At 26.7% G+C, this 15863-nt stretch overlaps 1 protein-coding gene across 2 annotated transcripts in view; it reads right to left on the bottom strand.

Moving 5' to 3' along the window:
- LOC107397532 (putative inositol monophosphatase 3) overlaps positions 1–14566 on the bottom strand; it is a 29009-nt gene extending 14443 nt beyond the window's left edge. Inside the window, exons 1-5 of one of the 2 annotated variants that reach the window (XM_064359865.1) lie at positions 14437–14566; positions 14256–14371; positions 13882–14205; positions 13720–13831; positions 13562–13672 (exon numbers count right to left, since the gene is read on the bottom strand). In XM_064359865.1, coding sequence (XP_064215935.1) covers positions 13562–13672; positions 13720–13831; positions 13882–14004 — 346 coding nt within the window. In that variant the 5' untranslated portion in view covers positions 14005–14205; positions 14256–14371; positions 14437–14566. Of the gene's footprint in view, positions 1–13561; positions 13673–13719; positions 13832–13881; positions 14372–14436 lie in introns of both variants that reach the window. The other variant, XM_064359863.1, reaches the window with a different exon arrangement.
- Between the last annotated feature and the right edge of the window lie 1297 nt (positions 14567–15863).

Below are 15863 nucleotides of genomic sequence, written 5' to 3' on the forward strand. Positions count from 1 at the left end.
TTAATTGCAATTAAAATCTTTAAATGCGGTATTGAAAAGTGATATTTTGAGTGACACATTTTAAATACAGTAACTATAAATAAAATAAACCACTCAAATAATTTATTGCCACGAAATTTTGCCTTTAATTTCAATGAATGAAAGTGGCTTGCTCAAAATTTAATGCAAATAAACATTTTTTTTGGTTTCATTTTTATTATTATTTTTTTTGGTTTCATTTTTATTATTATTTTTTTTAATGCTACAAACGGTAGCCAACGTGGAAGCGATATGAAGGTAGGTGTATGTTATTGCTGTGTCGTATTTATTTATTTCAAAAAACCAATAATTTCATAAAACTTAATTGAAATTAAAATCTTTAAATGCGGTATTGAAAAGTGATATTTTGAGTGACACATTTTAAATACAGTAACTATAAATAAAATAAACCACTCAAATAATTTATTGCCACGAAATTTTGCCTTTAATTTCAATGAATGAAAGTGGCTTGCTCAAAATTTAATGCAAATAAACATTTTTTTTGGTTTCATTTTTATTATTATTTTTTTTAATGCTACAAACAGTAGCCAACGTGGAAGCGATATGAAGGTAGGTGTATTTTATTGCTGTGTCGTATTTATTTATTTCACAAACCAATAATTTCATAAAACTTAATTGCAATTAAAATCTTTAAATGCGGTATTGAAAAGTGATATTTTGAGTGACACATTTTAAATACAGTAACTATAAATAAAATAAACCACTCAAATAATTTATTGCCACGAAATTTTGCCTTTAATTTCAATGAATGAAAGTGGCTTGCTCAAAATTTAATGCAAATAAACATTTTTTTTGGTTTCATTTTTATTATTATTTTTTTTGGTTTCATTTTTATTATTATTTTTTTTAATGCTACAAACGGTAGCCAACGTGGAAGCGATATGAAGGTAGGTGTATGTTATTGCTGTGTCGTATTTATTTATTTCAAAAAACCAATAATTTCATAAAACTTAACTGCAATTAAAATCTTTAAATGCGGTATTGAAAAGTGATATTTTGAGTGACACATTTTAAATACAGTAACTATAAATAAAATAAACCACTCAAGTAATTTATTGCCACGAAATTTTGCCTTTAATTTCAATGAATGAAAGTGGCTTGCTCAAAATTTAATGCAAATAAACATTTTTTTTGGTTTCATTTTTATTATTATTTTTTTTAATGCTACAAACGGTAGCCAACGTGGAAGCGATATGAAGGTAGGTGTATTTTATTGCTGTGTCGTATTTACTTATTTCAAAAAACCAATAATTTCATAAAACTTAATTGCAATTAAAATCTTTAAATGCGGTATTGAAAAGTGATATTTTGAGTGACACATTTTAAATACAGTAACTATAAATAAAATAAACCACTCAAATAATTTATTGCCACGAAATTTTGCCTTTAATTTCAATGAATGAAAGTGGCTTGCTCAAAATTTAATGCAAATAAACATTTTTTTTGGTTTCATTTTTATTATTATTTTTTTTTGGTTTCATTTTTATTATTATTTTTTTTAATGCTACAAACGGTAGCCAACGTGGAAGCGATATGAAGGTAGGTGTATTTTATTGCTGTGTCGTATTTATTTATTTCAAAAAACCAATAATTTCATAAAACTTAATTGCAATTAAAATCTTTAAATGCGGTATTGAAAAGTGATATTTTGAGTGACACATTTTAAATACAGTAACTATAAATAAAATAAACCACTCAAATAATTTATTGCCACGAAATTTTGCCTTTAATTTCAATGAATGAAAGTGGCTTGCTGAAAATTTAATGCAAATAAACATTTTTTTTGGTTTCATTTTTATTATTATTTTTTTTAATGCTACAAACGGTAGCCAACGTGGAAGCGATATGAAGGTAGGTGTATGTTATTGCTGTGTCGTATTTATTTATTTCAAAAAACCAATAATTTCATAAAACTTAATTGAAATTAAAATCTTTAAATGCGGTATTGAAAAGTGATATTTTGAGTGACACATTTTAAATACAGTAACTATAAATAAAATAAACCACTCAAATAATTTATTGCCACGAAATTTTGCCTTTAATTTCAATGAATGAAAGTGGCTTGCTCAAAATTTAATGCAAATAAACATTTTTTTTGGTTTCATTTTTATTATTATTTTTTTTGGTTTCATTTTTATTATTATTTTTTTTAATGCTACAAACGGTAGCCAACGTGGAAGCGATATGAAGGTAGGTGTATTTTATTGCTGTGTCGTATTTACTTATTTCAAAAAACCAATAATTTCATAAAACTTAATTGCAATTAAAATCTTTAAATGCGGTATTGAAAAGTGATATTTTGAGTGACACATTTTAAATACAGTAACTATAAATAAAATAAACCACTCAAATAATTTATTGCCACGAAATTTTGCCTTTAATTTCAATGAATGAAAGTGGCTTGCTCAAAATTTAATGCAAATAAACATTTTTTTTGGTTTCATTTTTATTATTATTTTTTTTTGGTTTCATTTTTATTATTATTTTTTTTAATGCTACAAACGGTAGCCAACGTGGAAGCGATATGAAGGTAGGTGTATTTTATTGCTGTGTCGTATTTACTTATTTCAAAAAACCAATAATTTCATAAAACTTAATTGCAATTAAAATCTTTAAATGCGGTATTGAAAAGTGATATTTTGAATGACACATTTTAAATACAGTAACTATAAATAAAATAAACCACTCAAATAATTTATTGCCACGAAATTTTGCCTTTAATTTCAATGAATGAAAGTGGCTTGCTGAAAATTTAATGCAAATAAACATTTTTTTTGGTTTCATTTTTATTATTATTTTTTTTGGTTTCATTTTTATTATTATTTTTTTTAATGCTACAAACGGTAGCCAACGTGGAAGCGATATGAAGGTAGGTGTATTTTATTGCTGTGTCGTATTTATTTATTTCAAAAAACCAATAATTTCATAAAACTTAACTGCAATTAAAATCTTTAAATGCGGTATTGAAAAGTGATATTTTGAGTGACACATTTTAAATACAGTAACTATAAATAAAATAAACCACTCAAATAATTTATTGCCACGAAATTTTACCTTTAATTTCAATGAATGAAAGTGGCTTGCTCAAAATTTAATGCAAATAAACATTTTTTTTGGTTTCATTTTTATTATTATTTTTTTTGGTTTCATTTTTATTATTATTTTTTTTAATGCTACAAACGGTAGCCAACGTGGAAGCGATATGAAGGTAGGTGTATTTTATTGCTGTGTCGTATTTACTTATTTCAAAAAACCAATAATTTCATAAAACTTAATTGCAATTAAAATCTTTAAATGCGGTATTGAAAAGTGATATTTTGAGTGACACATTTTAAATACAGTAACTATAAATAAAATAAACCACTCAAATAATTTATTGCCACGAAATTTTGCCTTTAATTTCAATGAATGAAAGTGGCTTGCTGAAAATTTAATGCAAATAAACATTTTTTTTGGTTTCATTTTTATTATTATTTTTTTTAATGCTACAAACGGTAGCCAACGTGGAAGCGATATGAAGGTAGGTGTATGTTATTGCTGTGTCGTATTTATTTATTTCAAAAAACCAATAATTTCATAAAACTTAATTGAAATTAAAATCTTTAAATGCGGTATTGAAAAGTGATATTTTGAGTGACACATTTTAAATACAGTAACTATAAATAAAATAAACCACTCAAATAATTTATTGCCACGAAATTTTGCCTTTAATTTCAATGAATGAAAGTGGCTTGCTCAAAATTTAATGCAAATAAACATTTTTTTTGGTTTCATTTTTATTATTATTTTTTTTGGTTTCATTTTTATTATTATTTTTTTTAATGCTACAAACGGTAGCCAACGTGGAAGCGATATGAAGGTAGGTGTATGTTATTGCTGTGTCGTATTTATTTATTTCAAAAAACCAATAATTTCATAAAACTTAACTGCAATTAAAATCTTTAAATGCGGTATTGAAAAGTGATATTTTGAGTGACACATTTTAAATACAGTAACTATAAATAAAATAAACCACTCAAGTAATTTATTGCCACGAAATTTTGCCTTTAATTTCAATGAATGAAAGTGGCTTGCTCAAAATTTAATGCAAATAAACATTTTTTTTGGTTTCATTTTTATTATTATTTTTTTTAATGCTACAAACGGTAGCCAACGTGGAAGCGATATGAAGGTAGGTGTATTTTATTGCTGTGTCGTATTTACTTATTTCAAAAAACCAATAATTTCATAAAACTTAATTGCAATTAAAATCTTTAAATGCGGTATTGAAAAGTGATATTTTGAGTGACACATTTTAAATACAGTAACTATAAATAAAATAAACCACTCAAATAATTTATTGCCACGAAATTTTGCCTTTAATTTCAATGAATGAAAGTGGCTTGCTCAAAATTTAATGCAAATAAACATTTTTTTTGGTTTCATTTTTATTATTATTTTTTTTAATGCTACAAACGGTAGCCAACGTGGAAGCGATATGAAGGTAGGTGTATTTTATTGCTGTGTCGTATTTATTTATTTCAAAAAACCAATAATTTCATAAAACTTAATTGCAATTAAAATCTTTAAATGCGGTATTGAAAAGTGATATTTTGAATGACACATTTTAAATACAGTAACTATAAATAAAATAAACCACTCAAATAATTTATTGCCACGAAATTTTGCCTTTAATTTCAATGAATGAAAGTGGCTTGCTCAAAATTTAATGCAAATAAACATTTTTTTTGGTTTCATTTTTATTATTATTTTTTTTAATGCTACAAACGGTAGCCAACGTGGAAGCGATATGAAGGTAGGTGTATTTTATTGCTGTGTCGTATTTATTTATTTCACAAACCAATAATTTCATAAAACTTAATTGAAATTAAAATCTTTAAATGCGGTATTGAAAAGTGATATTTTGAGTGACACATTTTAAATACAGTAACTATAAATAAAATAAACCACTCAAATAATTTATTGCCACGAAATTTTGCCTTTAATTTCAATGAATGAAAGTGGCTTGCTCAAAATTTAATGCAAATAAACATTTTTTTTGGTTTCATTTTTATTATTATTTTTTTTGGTTTCATTTTTATTATTATTTTTTTTAATGCTACAAACGGTAGCCAACGTGGAAGCGATATGAAGGTAGGTGTATGTTATTGCTGTGTCGTATTTATTTATTTCAAAAAACCAATAATTTCATAAAACTTAACTGCAATTAAAATCTTTAAATGCGGTATTGAAAAGTGATATTTTGAGTGACACATTTTAAATACAGTAACTATAAATAAAATAAACCACTCAAGTAATTTATTGCCACGAAATTTTGCCTTTAATTTCAATGAATGAAAGTGGCTTGCTCAAAATTTAATGCAAATAAACATTTTTTTTGGTTTCATTTTTATTATTATTTTTTTTAATGCTACAAACGGTAGCCAACGTGGAAGCGATATGAAGGTAGGTGTATTTTATTGCTGTGTCGTATTTACTTATTTCAAAAAACCAATAATTTCATAAAACTTAATTGCAATTAAAATCTTTAAATGCGGTATTGAAAAGTGATATTTTGAGTGACACATTTTAAATACAGTAACTATAAATAAAATAAACCACTCAAATAATTTATTGCCACGAAATTTTGCCTTTAATTTCAATGAATGAAAGTGGCTTGCTCAAAATTTAATGCAAATAAACATTTTTTTTGGTTTCATTTTTATTATTATTTTTTTTAATGCTACAAACGGTAGCCAACGTGGAAGCGATATGAAGGTAGGTGTATTTTATTGCTGTGTCGTATTTATTTATTTCAAAAAACCAATAATTTCATAAAACTTAATTGCAATTAAAATCTTTAAATGCGGTATTGAAAAGTGATATTTTGAATGACACATTTTAAATACAGTAACTATAAATAAAATAAACCACTCAAATAATTTATTGCCACGAAATTTTGCCTTTAATTTCAATGAATGAAAGTGGCTTGCTCAAAATTTAATGCAAATAAACATTTTTTTTGGTTTCATTTTTATTATTATTTTTTTTAATGCTACAAACGGTAGCCAACGTGGAAGCGATATGAAGGTAGGTGTATTTTATTGCTGTGTCGTATTTATTTATTTCAAAAAACCAATAATTTCATAAAACTTAATTGAAATTAAAATCTTTAAATGCGGTATTGAAAAGTGATATTTTGAGTGACACATTTTAAATACAGTAACTATAAATAAAATAAACCACTCAAATAATTTATTGCCACGAAATTTTGCCTTTAATTTCAATGAATGAAAGTGGCTTGCTCAAAATTTAATGCAAATAAACATTTTTTTTGGTTTCATTTTTATTATTATTTTTTTTGGTTTCATTTTTATTATTATTTTTTTTAATGCTACAAACGGTAGCCAACGTGGAAGCGATATGAAGGTAGGTGTATGTTATTGCTGTGTCGTATTTATTTATTTCAAAAAACCAATAATTTCATAAAACTTAACTGCAATTAAAATCTTTAAATGCGGTATTGAAAAGTGATATTTTGAGTGACACATTTTAAATACAGTAACTATAAATAAAATAAACCACTCAAGTAATTTATTGCCACGAAATTTTGCCTTTAATTTCAATGAATGAAAGTGGCTTGCTCAAAATTTAATGCAAATAAACATTTTTTTTGGTTTCATTTTTATTATTATTTTTTTTAATGCTACAAACGGTAGCCAACGTGGAAGCGATATGAAGGTAGGTGTATTTTATTGCTGTGTCGTATTTACTTATTTCAAAAAACCAATAATTTCATAAAACTTAATTGCAATTAAAATCTTTAAATGCGGTATTGAAAAGTGATATTTTGAGTGACACATTTTAAATACAGTAACTATAAATAAAATAAACCACTCAAATAATTTATTGCCACGAAATTTTGCCTTTAATTTCAATGAATGAAAGTGGCTTGCTCAAAATTTAATGCAAATAAACATTTTTTTTGGTTTCATTTTTATTATTATTTTTTTTAATGCTACAAACGGTAGCCAACGTGGAAGCGATATGAAGGTAGGTGTATTTTATTGCTGTGTCGTATTTATTTATTTCAAAAAACCAATAATTTCATAAAACTTAATTGCAATTAAAATCTTTAAATGCGGTATTGAAAAGTGATATTTTGAATGACACATTTTAAATACAGTAACTATAAATAAAATAAACCACTCAAATAATTTATTGCCACGAAATTTTGCCTTTAATTTCAATGAATGAAAGTGGCTTGCTCAAAATTTAATGCAAATAAACATTTTTTTTGGTTTCATTTTTATTATTATTTTTTTTAATGCTACAAACGGTAGCCAACGTGGAAGCGATATGAAGGTAGGTGTATTTTATTGCTGTGTCGTATTTATTTATTTCACAAACCAATAATTTCATAAAACTTAATTGAAATTAAAATCTTTAAATGCGGTATTGAAAAGTGATATTTTGAGTGACACATTTTAAATACAGTAACTATAAATAAAATAAACCACTCAAATAATTTATTGCCACGAAATTTTGCCTTTAATTTCAATGAATGAAAGTGGCTTGCTCAAAATTTAATGCAAATAAACATTTTTTTTGGTTTCATTTTTATTATTATTTTTTTTGGTTTCATTTTTATTATTATTTTTTTTAATGCTACAAACGGTAGCCAACGTGGAAGCGATATGAAGGTAGGTGTATGTTATTGCTGTGTCGTATTTATTTATTTCAAAAAACCAATAATTTCATAAAACTTAACTGCAATTAAAATCTTTAAATGCGGTATTGAAAAGTGATATTTTGAGTGACACATTTTAAATACAGTAACTATAAATAAAATAAACCACTCAAGTAATTTATTGCCACGAAATTTTGCCTTTAATTTCAATGAATGAAAGTGGCTTGCTCAAAATTTAATGCAAATAAACATTTTTTTTGGTTTCATTTTTATTATTATTTTTTTTAATGCTACAAACGGTAGCCAACGTGGAAGCGATATGAAGGTAGGTGTATTTTATTGCTGTGTCGTATTTACTTATTTCAAAAAACCAATAATTTCATAAAACTTAATTGCAATTAAAATCTTTAAATGCGGTATTGAAAAGTGATATTTTGAGTGACACATTTTAAATACAGTAACTATAAATAAAATAAACCACTCAAATAATTTATTGCCACGAAATTTTGCCTTTAATTTCAATGAATGAAAGTGGCTTGCTCAAAATTTAATGCAAATAAACATTTTTTTTGGTTTCATTTTTATTATTATTTTTTTTAATGCTACAAACGGTAGCCAACGTGGAAGCGATATGAAGGTAGGTGTATTTTATTGCTGTGTCGTATTTATTTATTTCAAAAAACCAATAATTTCATAAAACTTAATTGCAATTAAAATCTTTAAATGCGGTATTGAAAAGTGATATTTTGAATGACACATTTTAAATACAGTAACTATAAATAAAATAAACCACTCAAATAATTTATTGCCACGAAATTTTGCCTTTAATTTCAATGAATGAAAGTGGCTTGCTCAAAATTTAATGCAAATAAACATTTTTTTTGGTTTCATTTTTATTATTATTTTTTTTAATGCTACAAACGGTAGCCAACGTGGAAGCGATATGAAGGTAGGTGTATTTTATTGCTGTGTCGTATTTATTTATTTCAAAAAACCAATAATTTCATAAAACTTAATTGAAATTAAAATCTTTAAATGCGGTATTGAAAAGTGATATTTTGAGTGACACATTTTAAATACAGTAACTATAAATAAAATAAACCACTCAAATAATTTATTGCCACGAAATTTTGCCTTTAATTTCAATGAATGAAAGTGGCTTGCTCAAAATTTAATGCAAATAAACATTTTTTTTGGTTTCATTTTTATTATTATTTTTTTTAATGCTACAAACGGTAGCCAACGTGGAAGCGATATGAAGGTAGGTGTATTTTATTGCTGTGTCGTATTTATTTATTTCAAAAAACCAATAATTTCATAAAACTTAATTGCAATTAAAATCTTTAAATGCGGTATTGAAAAGTGATATTTTGAGTGACACATTTTAAATACAGTAACTATAAATAAAATAAACCACTCAAATAATTTATTGCCACGAAATTTTGCCTTTAATTTCAATGAATGAAAGTGGCTTGCTGAAAATTTAATGCAAATAAACATTTTTTTTGGTTTCATTTTTATTACTATTTTTTTTAATGCTACAAACGGTAGCCAACGTGGAAGCGATATGAAGGTAAGTGCATTTATTTACTGAGGTATTGAATTTGATTTGAATTTTAATTGCCACAAATTGAAACGTATTGTGTATTTTTTATTTTGTTTAATATTGACAAACGTTGCTTGTTGTAACTTTCATGCAAATAAAGATTTTTATTGGTGTTGTTTTAATTTTTTAAATGTCTTGCCACAAACAGTAGCCAACGCAGAAGCCATATGAAGGTAGGTGCATTTTTTTGCGTTTTATCTTGTGATGTGTTGATTTAATAGCTTGTGTGCCATATATTATACCGTATTGTGTATTCTTTATTCTGTATAATATTTATTAAAGTCGCTTGTTGTAACTTTCCTACAAATTAATTTTTTTGTTGGTTGTGTTTTTAATTTATTTTTTAGGTTTTGCTACAAATGGTAGCAGATGCAGTATAAAGGTAAGAGCATTTATTTAACGCCAAGTGAAAAAGCTTTGATTTTTGTGTACTATTTTTTCATTTCTCAAACCAATAATTCCTTTATTCCCTTCATTTGAAATAATCATTGTTTACCTCATCCTTATATCCATTTTTCCTGGCAAGAATGCTCTAAACCTCCACGTGGTTCTTGCCGGACAAATTAGTTATTGACTAATTTGACCAATTAGAGCAATCCTTAAATATAACATTGTTGACTGTTTTTTACAGCCGTAAAATTATGTCGCTTGTTGTAATTTTCATGCAAATAAAGATTTTTTATTGGTGTTGTTTTTAATTTTTTTTAATGCTACAAACGGTAGCCAACGTGGAAGCGATATGAAGGTAGGTGTATTTTATTGCTGTGTCGTATTTATTTATTTCACAAATCAATAATTTCATAAAACTTAATTGCAATTAAAATCTTTAAATGCGGTATTGAAAAGTGATATTTTGAGTGACACATTTTAAATACAGTAACTATAAATAAAATAAACCACTCAAATAATTTATTGCCACGAAATTTTGCCTTTAATTTCAATGAATGAAAGTGGCTTGCTAAAAATTTAATGCAAATAAACATTTTTTTTGGTTTCATTTTTATTATTATTTTTTTTTAATGCTACAAACGGTAGCCAACGTGGAAGCGATATGAAGGTAGGTGTATTTTATTGCTGTGTCGTATTTACTTATTTCAAAAAACCAATAATTTCATAAAACTTAATTGCAATTAAAATCTTTAAATGCGGTATTGAAAAGTGATATTTTGAGTGACACATTTTAAATACAGTAACTATAAATAAAATAAACCACTCAAATAATTTATTGCCACGAAATTTTGCCTTTAATTTCAATGAATGAAAGTGGCTTGCTGAAAATTTAATGCAAATAAACATTTTTTTTGGTTTCATTTTTATTATTACTTTTTTTTGGTTTCATTTTTATTATTATTTTTTTTAATGCTACAAACGGTAGCCAACGTGGAAGCGATATGAAGGTAAGTGCATTTATTTACTGAGGTATTGAATTTGATTTGAATTTTAATTGCCACAAATTGAAACGTATTGTGTATTTTTTATTTTGTTTAATATTGACAAACGTTGCTTGTTGTAACTTTCATGCAAATAAAGATTTTTTATTGGTGTTGTTTTTAATTTTTTAAATGTCTTGCTACAAACAGTAGCCAACGCAGAAGCCATATGAAGGTAGGTGCATTTTTTTGCGTTTTATCTTGTGATGTGTTGATTTAATAGCTTGTGTGCCATATATTATACCGTATTGTGTATCCTTTATTCTGTATAATATTTATTAAAGTCGCTTGTTGTAACTTTCCTACAAATTAATTTTTTTGTTGGTTGTGTTTTTAATTTATTTTTTAGGTTTTGCTACAAATGGTAGCAGATGCAGTATAAAGGTAAGAGCATTTATTTAACGCCAAGTGAAAAAGCTTTGATTTTTGTGTACTATTTTTTCATTTCTCAAACCAATAATTCCTTTATTCCCTTCATTTGAAATAATCATTGTTTACCTCATCCTTATATCCATTTTTCCTGGCAAGAATGCTCTAAACCTCCACGTGGTTCTTGCCGGACAAATTAGTTATTGACTAATTTGACCAATTAGAGCAATCCTTAAATATAACATTGTTGACTGTTTTTTACAGCCGTAAAATTATGTCGCTTGTTGTAATTTTCATGCAAATAAAGATTTTTTATTGGTGTTGTTTTTAATTTTTTTTAATGCTACAAACGGTAGCCAACGTGGAAGCGATATGAAGGTAGGTGTATTTTATTGCTGTGTCGTATTTATTTATTTCAAAAAACCAATAATTTCATAAAACTTAATTGCAATTAAAATCTTTAAATGCGGTATTGAAAAGTGATATTTTGAGTGACACATTTTAAATACAGTAACTATAAATAAAATAAAACACTCAAATAATTTATTGCCACGAAATTTTGCCTTTAATTTCAATGAATGAAAGTGGCTTGCTCAAAATTTAATGCAAATAAACATTTTTTTTTTGGTTTCATTTTTATTATTATTTTTTTTTGGTTTCATTTTTATTATTTTTTTTAATGCTACAAACGGTAGCCAACGTGGAAGCGATATGAAGGTAGGTGTATTTTATTGCTGTGTCGTATTTATTTATTTCACAAACCAATAATTTCATAAAACTCAAATTTGTGAAATTTGTGACGTTTGTGAAATTTTTACTTGTCAGCCGCGCATCGGCACCACGTTTTTCTTCAATAATCTGAAATTTTAAATCCGCCAATAGGATTTCTTTTTCCCGTAAAACACTAAGGCCATCTATCCGCATCATCAGTAAAACCTAATTCAGTGAGGGCTCGATTTGGCTATTCGGAAATAAAATTAACTAGACGCCCTCTGGTGATGACTTTTGAACTATGTCGAAAACAGTAAAGAAATTTTCGTAATGCCACATTTAACTGACATATGACTGACATTTAATGAATTGTTCAACAATTTTGCGTGTATAGTGTTAATTACTTACAATACAAAGAATTACTTTAAAAGTACGTGGTGGTAAATACTAGCTTCACTTTGGTTCTGTGGTTTTTCGTGGTATAAAGTGTTTATTGTTGGAACTTGAAAGTGGAAAAAAAGTGAAAAATATTTAAATTTTGATTACAAAGTGTTATCAAACAGTTGTCTAATTAAAGATTATAAGTAATGGATCACAGCGAACACAAAGTTTGGCCCAAGAAACCAATAAATTAGTGAAGTGTTATGAATTTTAGGTTAGAATTTTCCACTGAAAAAATCATGAAATGCTGCGGTAAATCTACAAAACTACAATAAAGATTAACAACTGCTGATACATTTAAACGTAAATTATGCCAAAAGGTAGGCTTTTCAATGTCTTTGTAATAATTTTCCAATAAAGAAAGTGAACCAAACAGACATTCGTTATTCGTGTTTTCCTCGTCATCTCTCATTTGTCAACATAAGTTTCTTGCATCAAAGATGCAATAATCATTCCGCATAGGCAATGTAATAATTGTGAAGTCCCAAAATTCGTACAACGCTCAAAATATCCGAATAAACATTTTCCCGCCATTTATGGTTACTGTTTTCGACCTAGCTCAGTGGCGCCCCCAACGGTAATTTTACTTCCGAATATCAGTTCGGGATGCCTGGAGTAACCTGTAAAGTTTTTGTCCCCATCTCTGAGCTAAACTTTAAAGTATAGGACTATAGTAATCTATAAAATTAAGGGTAGCGCCATCTGACATAAAACTTCCAAAGTTGTTTTATAGTTATCTGTAATATTAGCGCGATCTTTAAGCTTAATATAAAACTACAGTAATCTGTAAAATAAAGAGTAGCGCCATCTAACATAGAACTTTCAAAGTTGTTTTGTAGTTACCTGTAATATTGGTAGCGCGATCTTTGCACAGTTACACAGATTTTTAAAAATTGGGGTTACAGCAAAGCCACGAGCAACAATCTATATACTTCTGTAAAGTGGCCCCTATACAAGTTGAAATTTGAATCAACTATTGCGTCGAAATGTTACAAAGAATTTATTGTTCCTAAACGTCGGTCACGAAATTGTGCATTGTTCAACACATTAACAAATATGTGGACTAAAAATGTTTCATTATCGTTTTTTAATTCTTTGCCAGATAAACAACAAATTCCTACCGAACTTATTATACACATAGCAAAACAATTTAAAACAAAATCAATGCTTATGTATAATTAAAATTTTCTAAAGAACATGTCCTGGTTGGTTACAGTGACCACTAACACTTTGCGTTCTTATGACAGCTATCATCTTTGTAATCAATTAGTTTCTTAAATTTTGTTGTCTTTTTACCTTCCACTGCCTTTATTATGGCGTTTCCTGCACAAATATCCCACCTCATGATGGAAGTAATATGCAAATAAGCTTCCACATTGTCCAAAACAACTTCTAAAGCTTTATAGCCTATAAAAACAGACAAACATAAAATAGTAAACCCTATTACTTCATACCAGCACCGGCGGCTTCAATTATGTCCACAATTTTTATTTTTTCACGTAAAACTTTCTTTATTTCACCAGTGAGGACATTAAGATTATTATCTTTGTTTTCACTTTTGCTCCTCTAAAAGACAAATTGGTAACGTGATTATCTTACGACAGTGTTGTGCCTACCGCGTATTTTAAATTGGAAGATTTTACTTTGCCAACCCATGCCCAAAATGTGTGAGCTTCAGTGTTGAAAGGTTTGTGAATGACACCAATACCAAGGACTCCTTTTACAGCAACACAAACCATTGTACACTTTTCTTCCTACTCGTATATCAAAAAGACTCATTTAAAATGCTTGTGATGCAAAGTCGTAGAAAACGATCTTGTACAAGACTTGAAGCTGTATTTCTGCTTTCGCCACGCCTTCGAATATGATTACCTGTATTTCTGTATCTTTCAAACACTCTTAAAATGGATTTATGCGAGATATCAAACTTCTGATCTCTTCTGTGGTAACATCATCCTTTATTATGTAATTTAGCCTCTTAAATACATACATCCCTTTTCAAATGTCTTGTTTTCTTGCTTGTTGTGACATATTCTTTAAAATAAACTTGACCGCTAAGCCCCCTTGAAAAACTTGGCAATAAAGACGTTTATAATGTGATCGTTTCTGTAAAAGCACAGAAGTCTGTGTTAAGCCAAATCTCAGACAAATTTTGAGCCAAGAAAACTCACCAGAAACTCCAAAAATGCAAATGCGTTATTGCAAAATTTTACAATGACTTAAAATTTCAAATTAAATGATAGGCAATCCACAATACTCTAGCTTGTGTTACTTGCCTAAACATCCCATTAAAAATGCAATATTTTAAAATGAATTTTGGAGCAAAGAAGCAAAAAAATATAAAAACATCTTTGGGTTGCTGTAATCCTAACTCTCATTTTAGTCTTAAATTATTATAAAACTAATAAAACTTTAATAAAATTTTAAACTAAATGACAAGTATTCCACAGCACTCTTTTTTGTGTAGAAAGTTGCCTAAAAATAACTTCAAAGAACTGCAAAATTTCAAAATTGATTTTGAAGCAAAATCATAAGACTGCAAAAAAACATGTAAAACCCTTTTTGCATTCTTGCAATTCTAATACATATTTTAGGTTTACATTTTTGCAATAGCGAAATCAATTTTCGTTGAAATCTGCAAAATTTCGAAATAGGATTGTGAACCAAGATTACAAAAATGCAAAAAGATAAAAAAATGTAACAACTTTTTTGCATTGTTATAATCCAAATAAACATTTTGGTTTTAAATTATAAAAATTTCCAAAACGTTTATACAAAACATAGGCAATCCTTATCACTTCCTTCTGTATAGTTAATTGCCTAAAAATATTTACTTTCTACTTTTTGTTGGATTTTCTTGGCGTGGAAAATAATTGGAAAAAAAAAAATAAAAAACCCAACACGTGTTTCAAATAAAAAGTGGTGTGTCGGGTTTTTAATTTTTTTATTTATTTTTAATTTTTATTATTTTTTATTTTTATTTATTTTTTCTTATTTATCTACTATCCACTATAAATGAATTTTAAAAATATGTAAAAACTTTTTTGCGTTCCTGTGATCTTAATACACATTTTGGTTTTAAGTACATTTTTGCAATAACAAATTTATTTTTCCCTAGAACTTGCAAAACTACTAAATAAATTTTTAACTATGATTAATAATTATTGATTACAAAAATGTAAAAAAATGTAAAGACCTTCTTGCGTTTTTGTAATCCTGACACACATTTTGGTTTTAAATTATCATTAATTTAAAATTATTATTAATAGTATCAATAGTTTAAAATATTTCAAAATTTTAAAATAAATTTTGAATTAGAATTACAGTAATGCAAATAGGTAAAAAATTGTAAAGTCATATTTGAGTTTTTATAATCCTAAGACACATTTATATAATAATTTGCAGTAGCAAAATTATTTTTCGATAAAACTTGCAAAATTTTAAAATCGATTTTGAAAAAAAATTACAGAAATGCAAAAAGTTAAAAAAATGTAGACACTTTTTTCCGTTTCTCAAATCTTAATAAAAACTATAAGTTAGGCAATTCACAATACTCTACCTTGTATACGTGGTTGCCTGCGTAATTGTTTACACATTT

This window comes from Tribolium castaneum, chromosome 1 (assembly GCF_031307605.1).
Source record: "Tribolium castaneum strain GA2 chromosome 1, icTriCast1.1, whole genome shotgun sequence".
Classification (NCBI taxonomy): Eukaryota; Metazoa; Arthropoda; class Insecta; order Coleoptera; family Tenebrionidae; genus Tribolium; species Tribolium castaneum.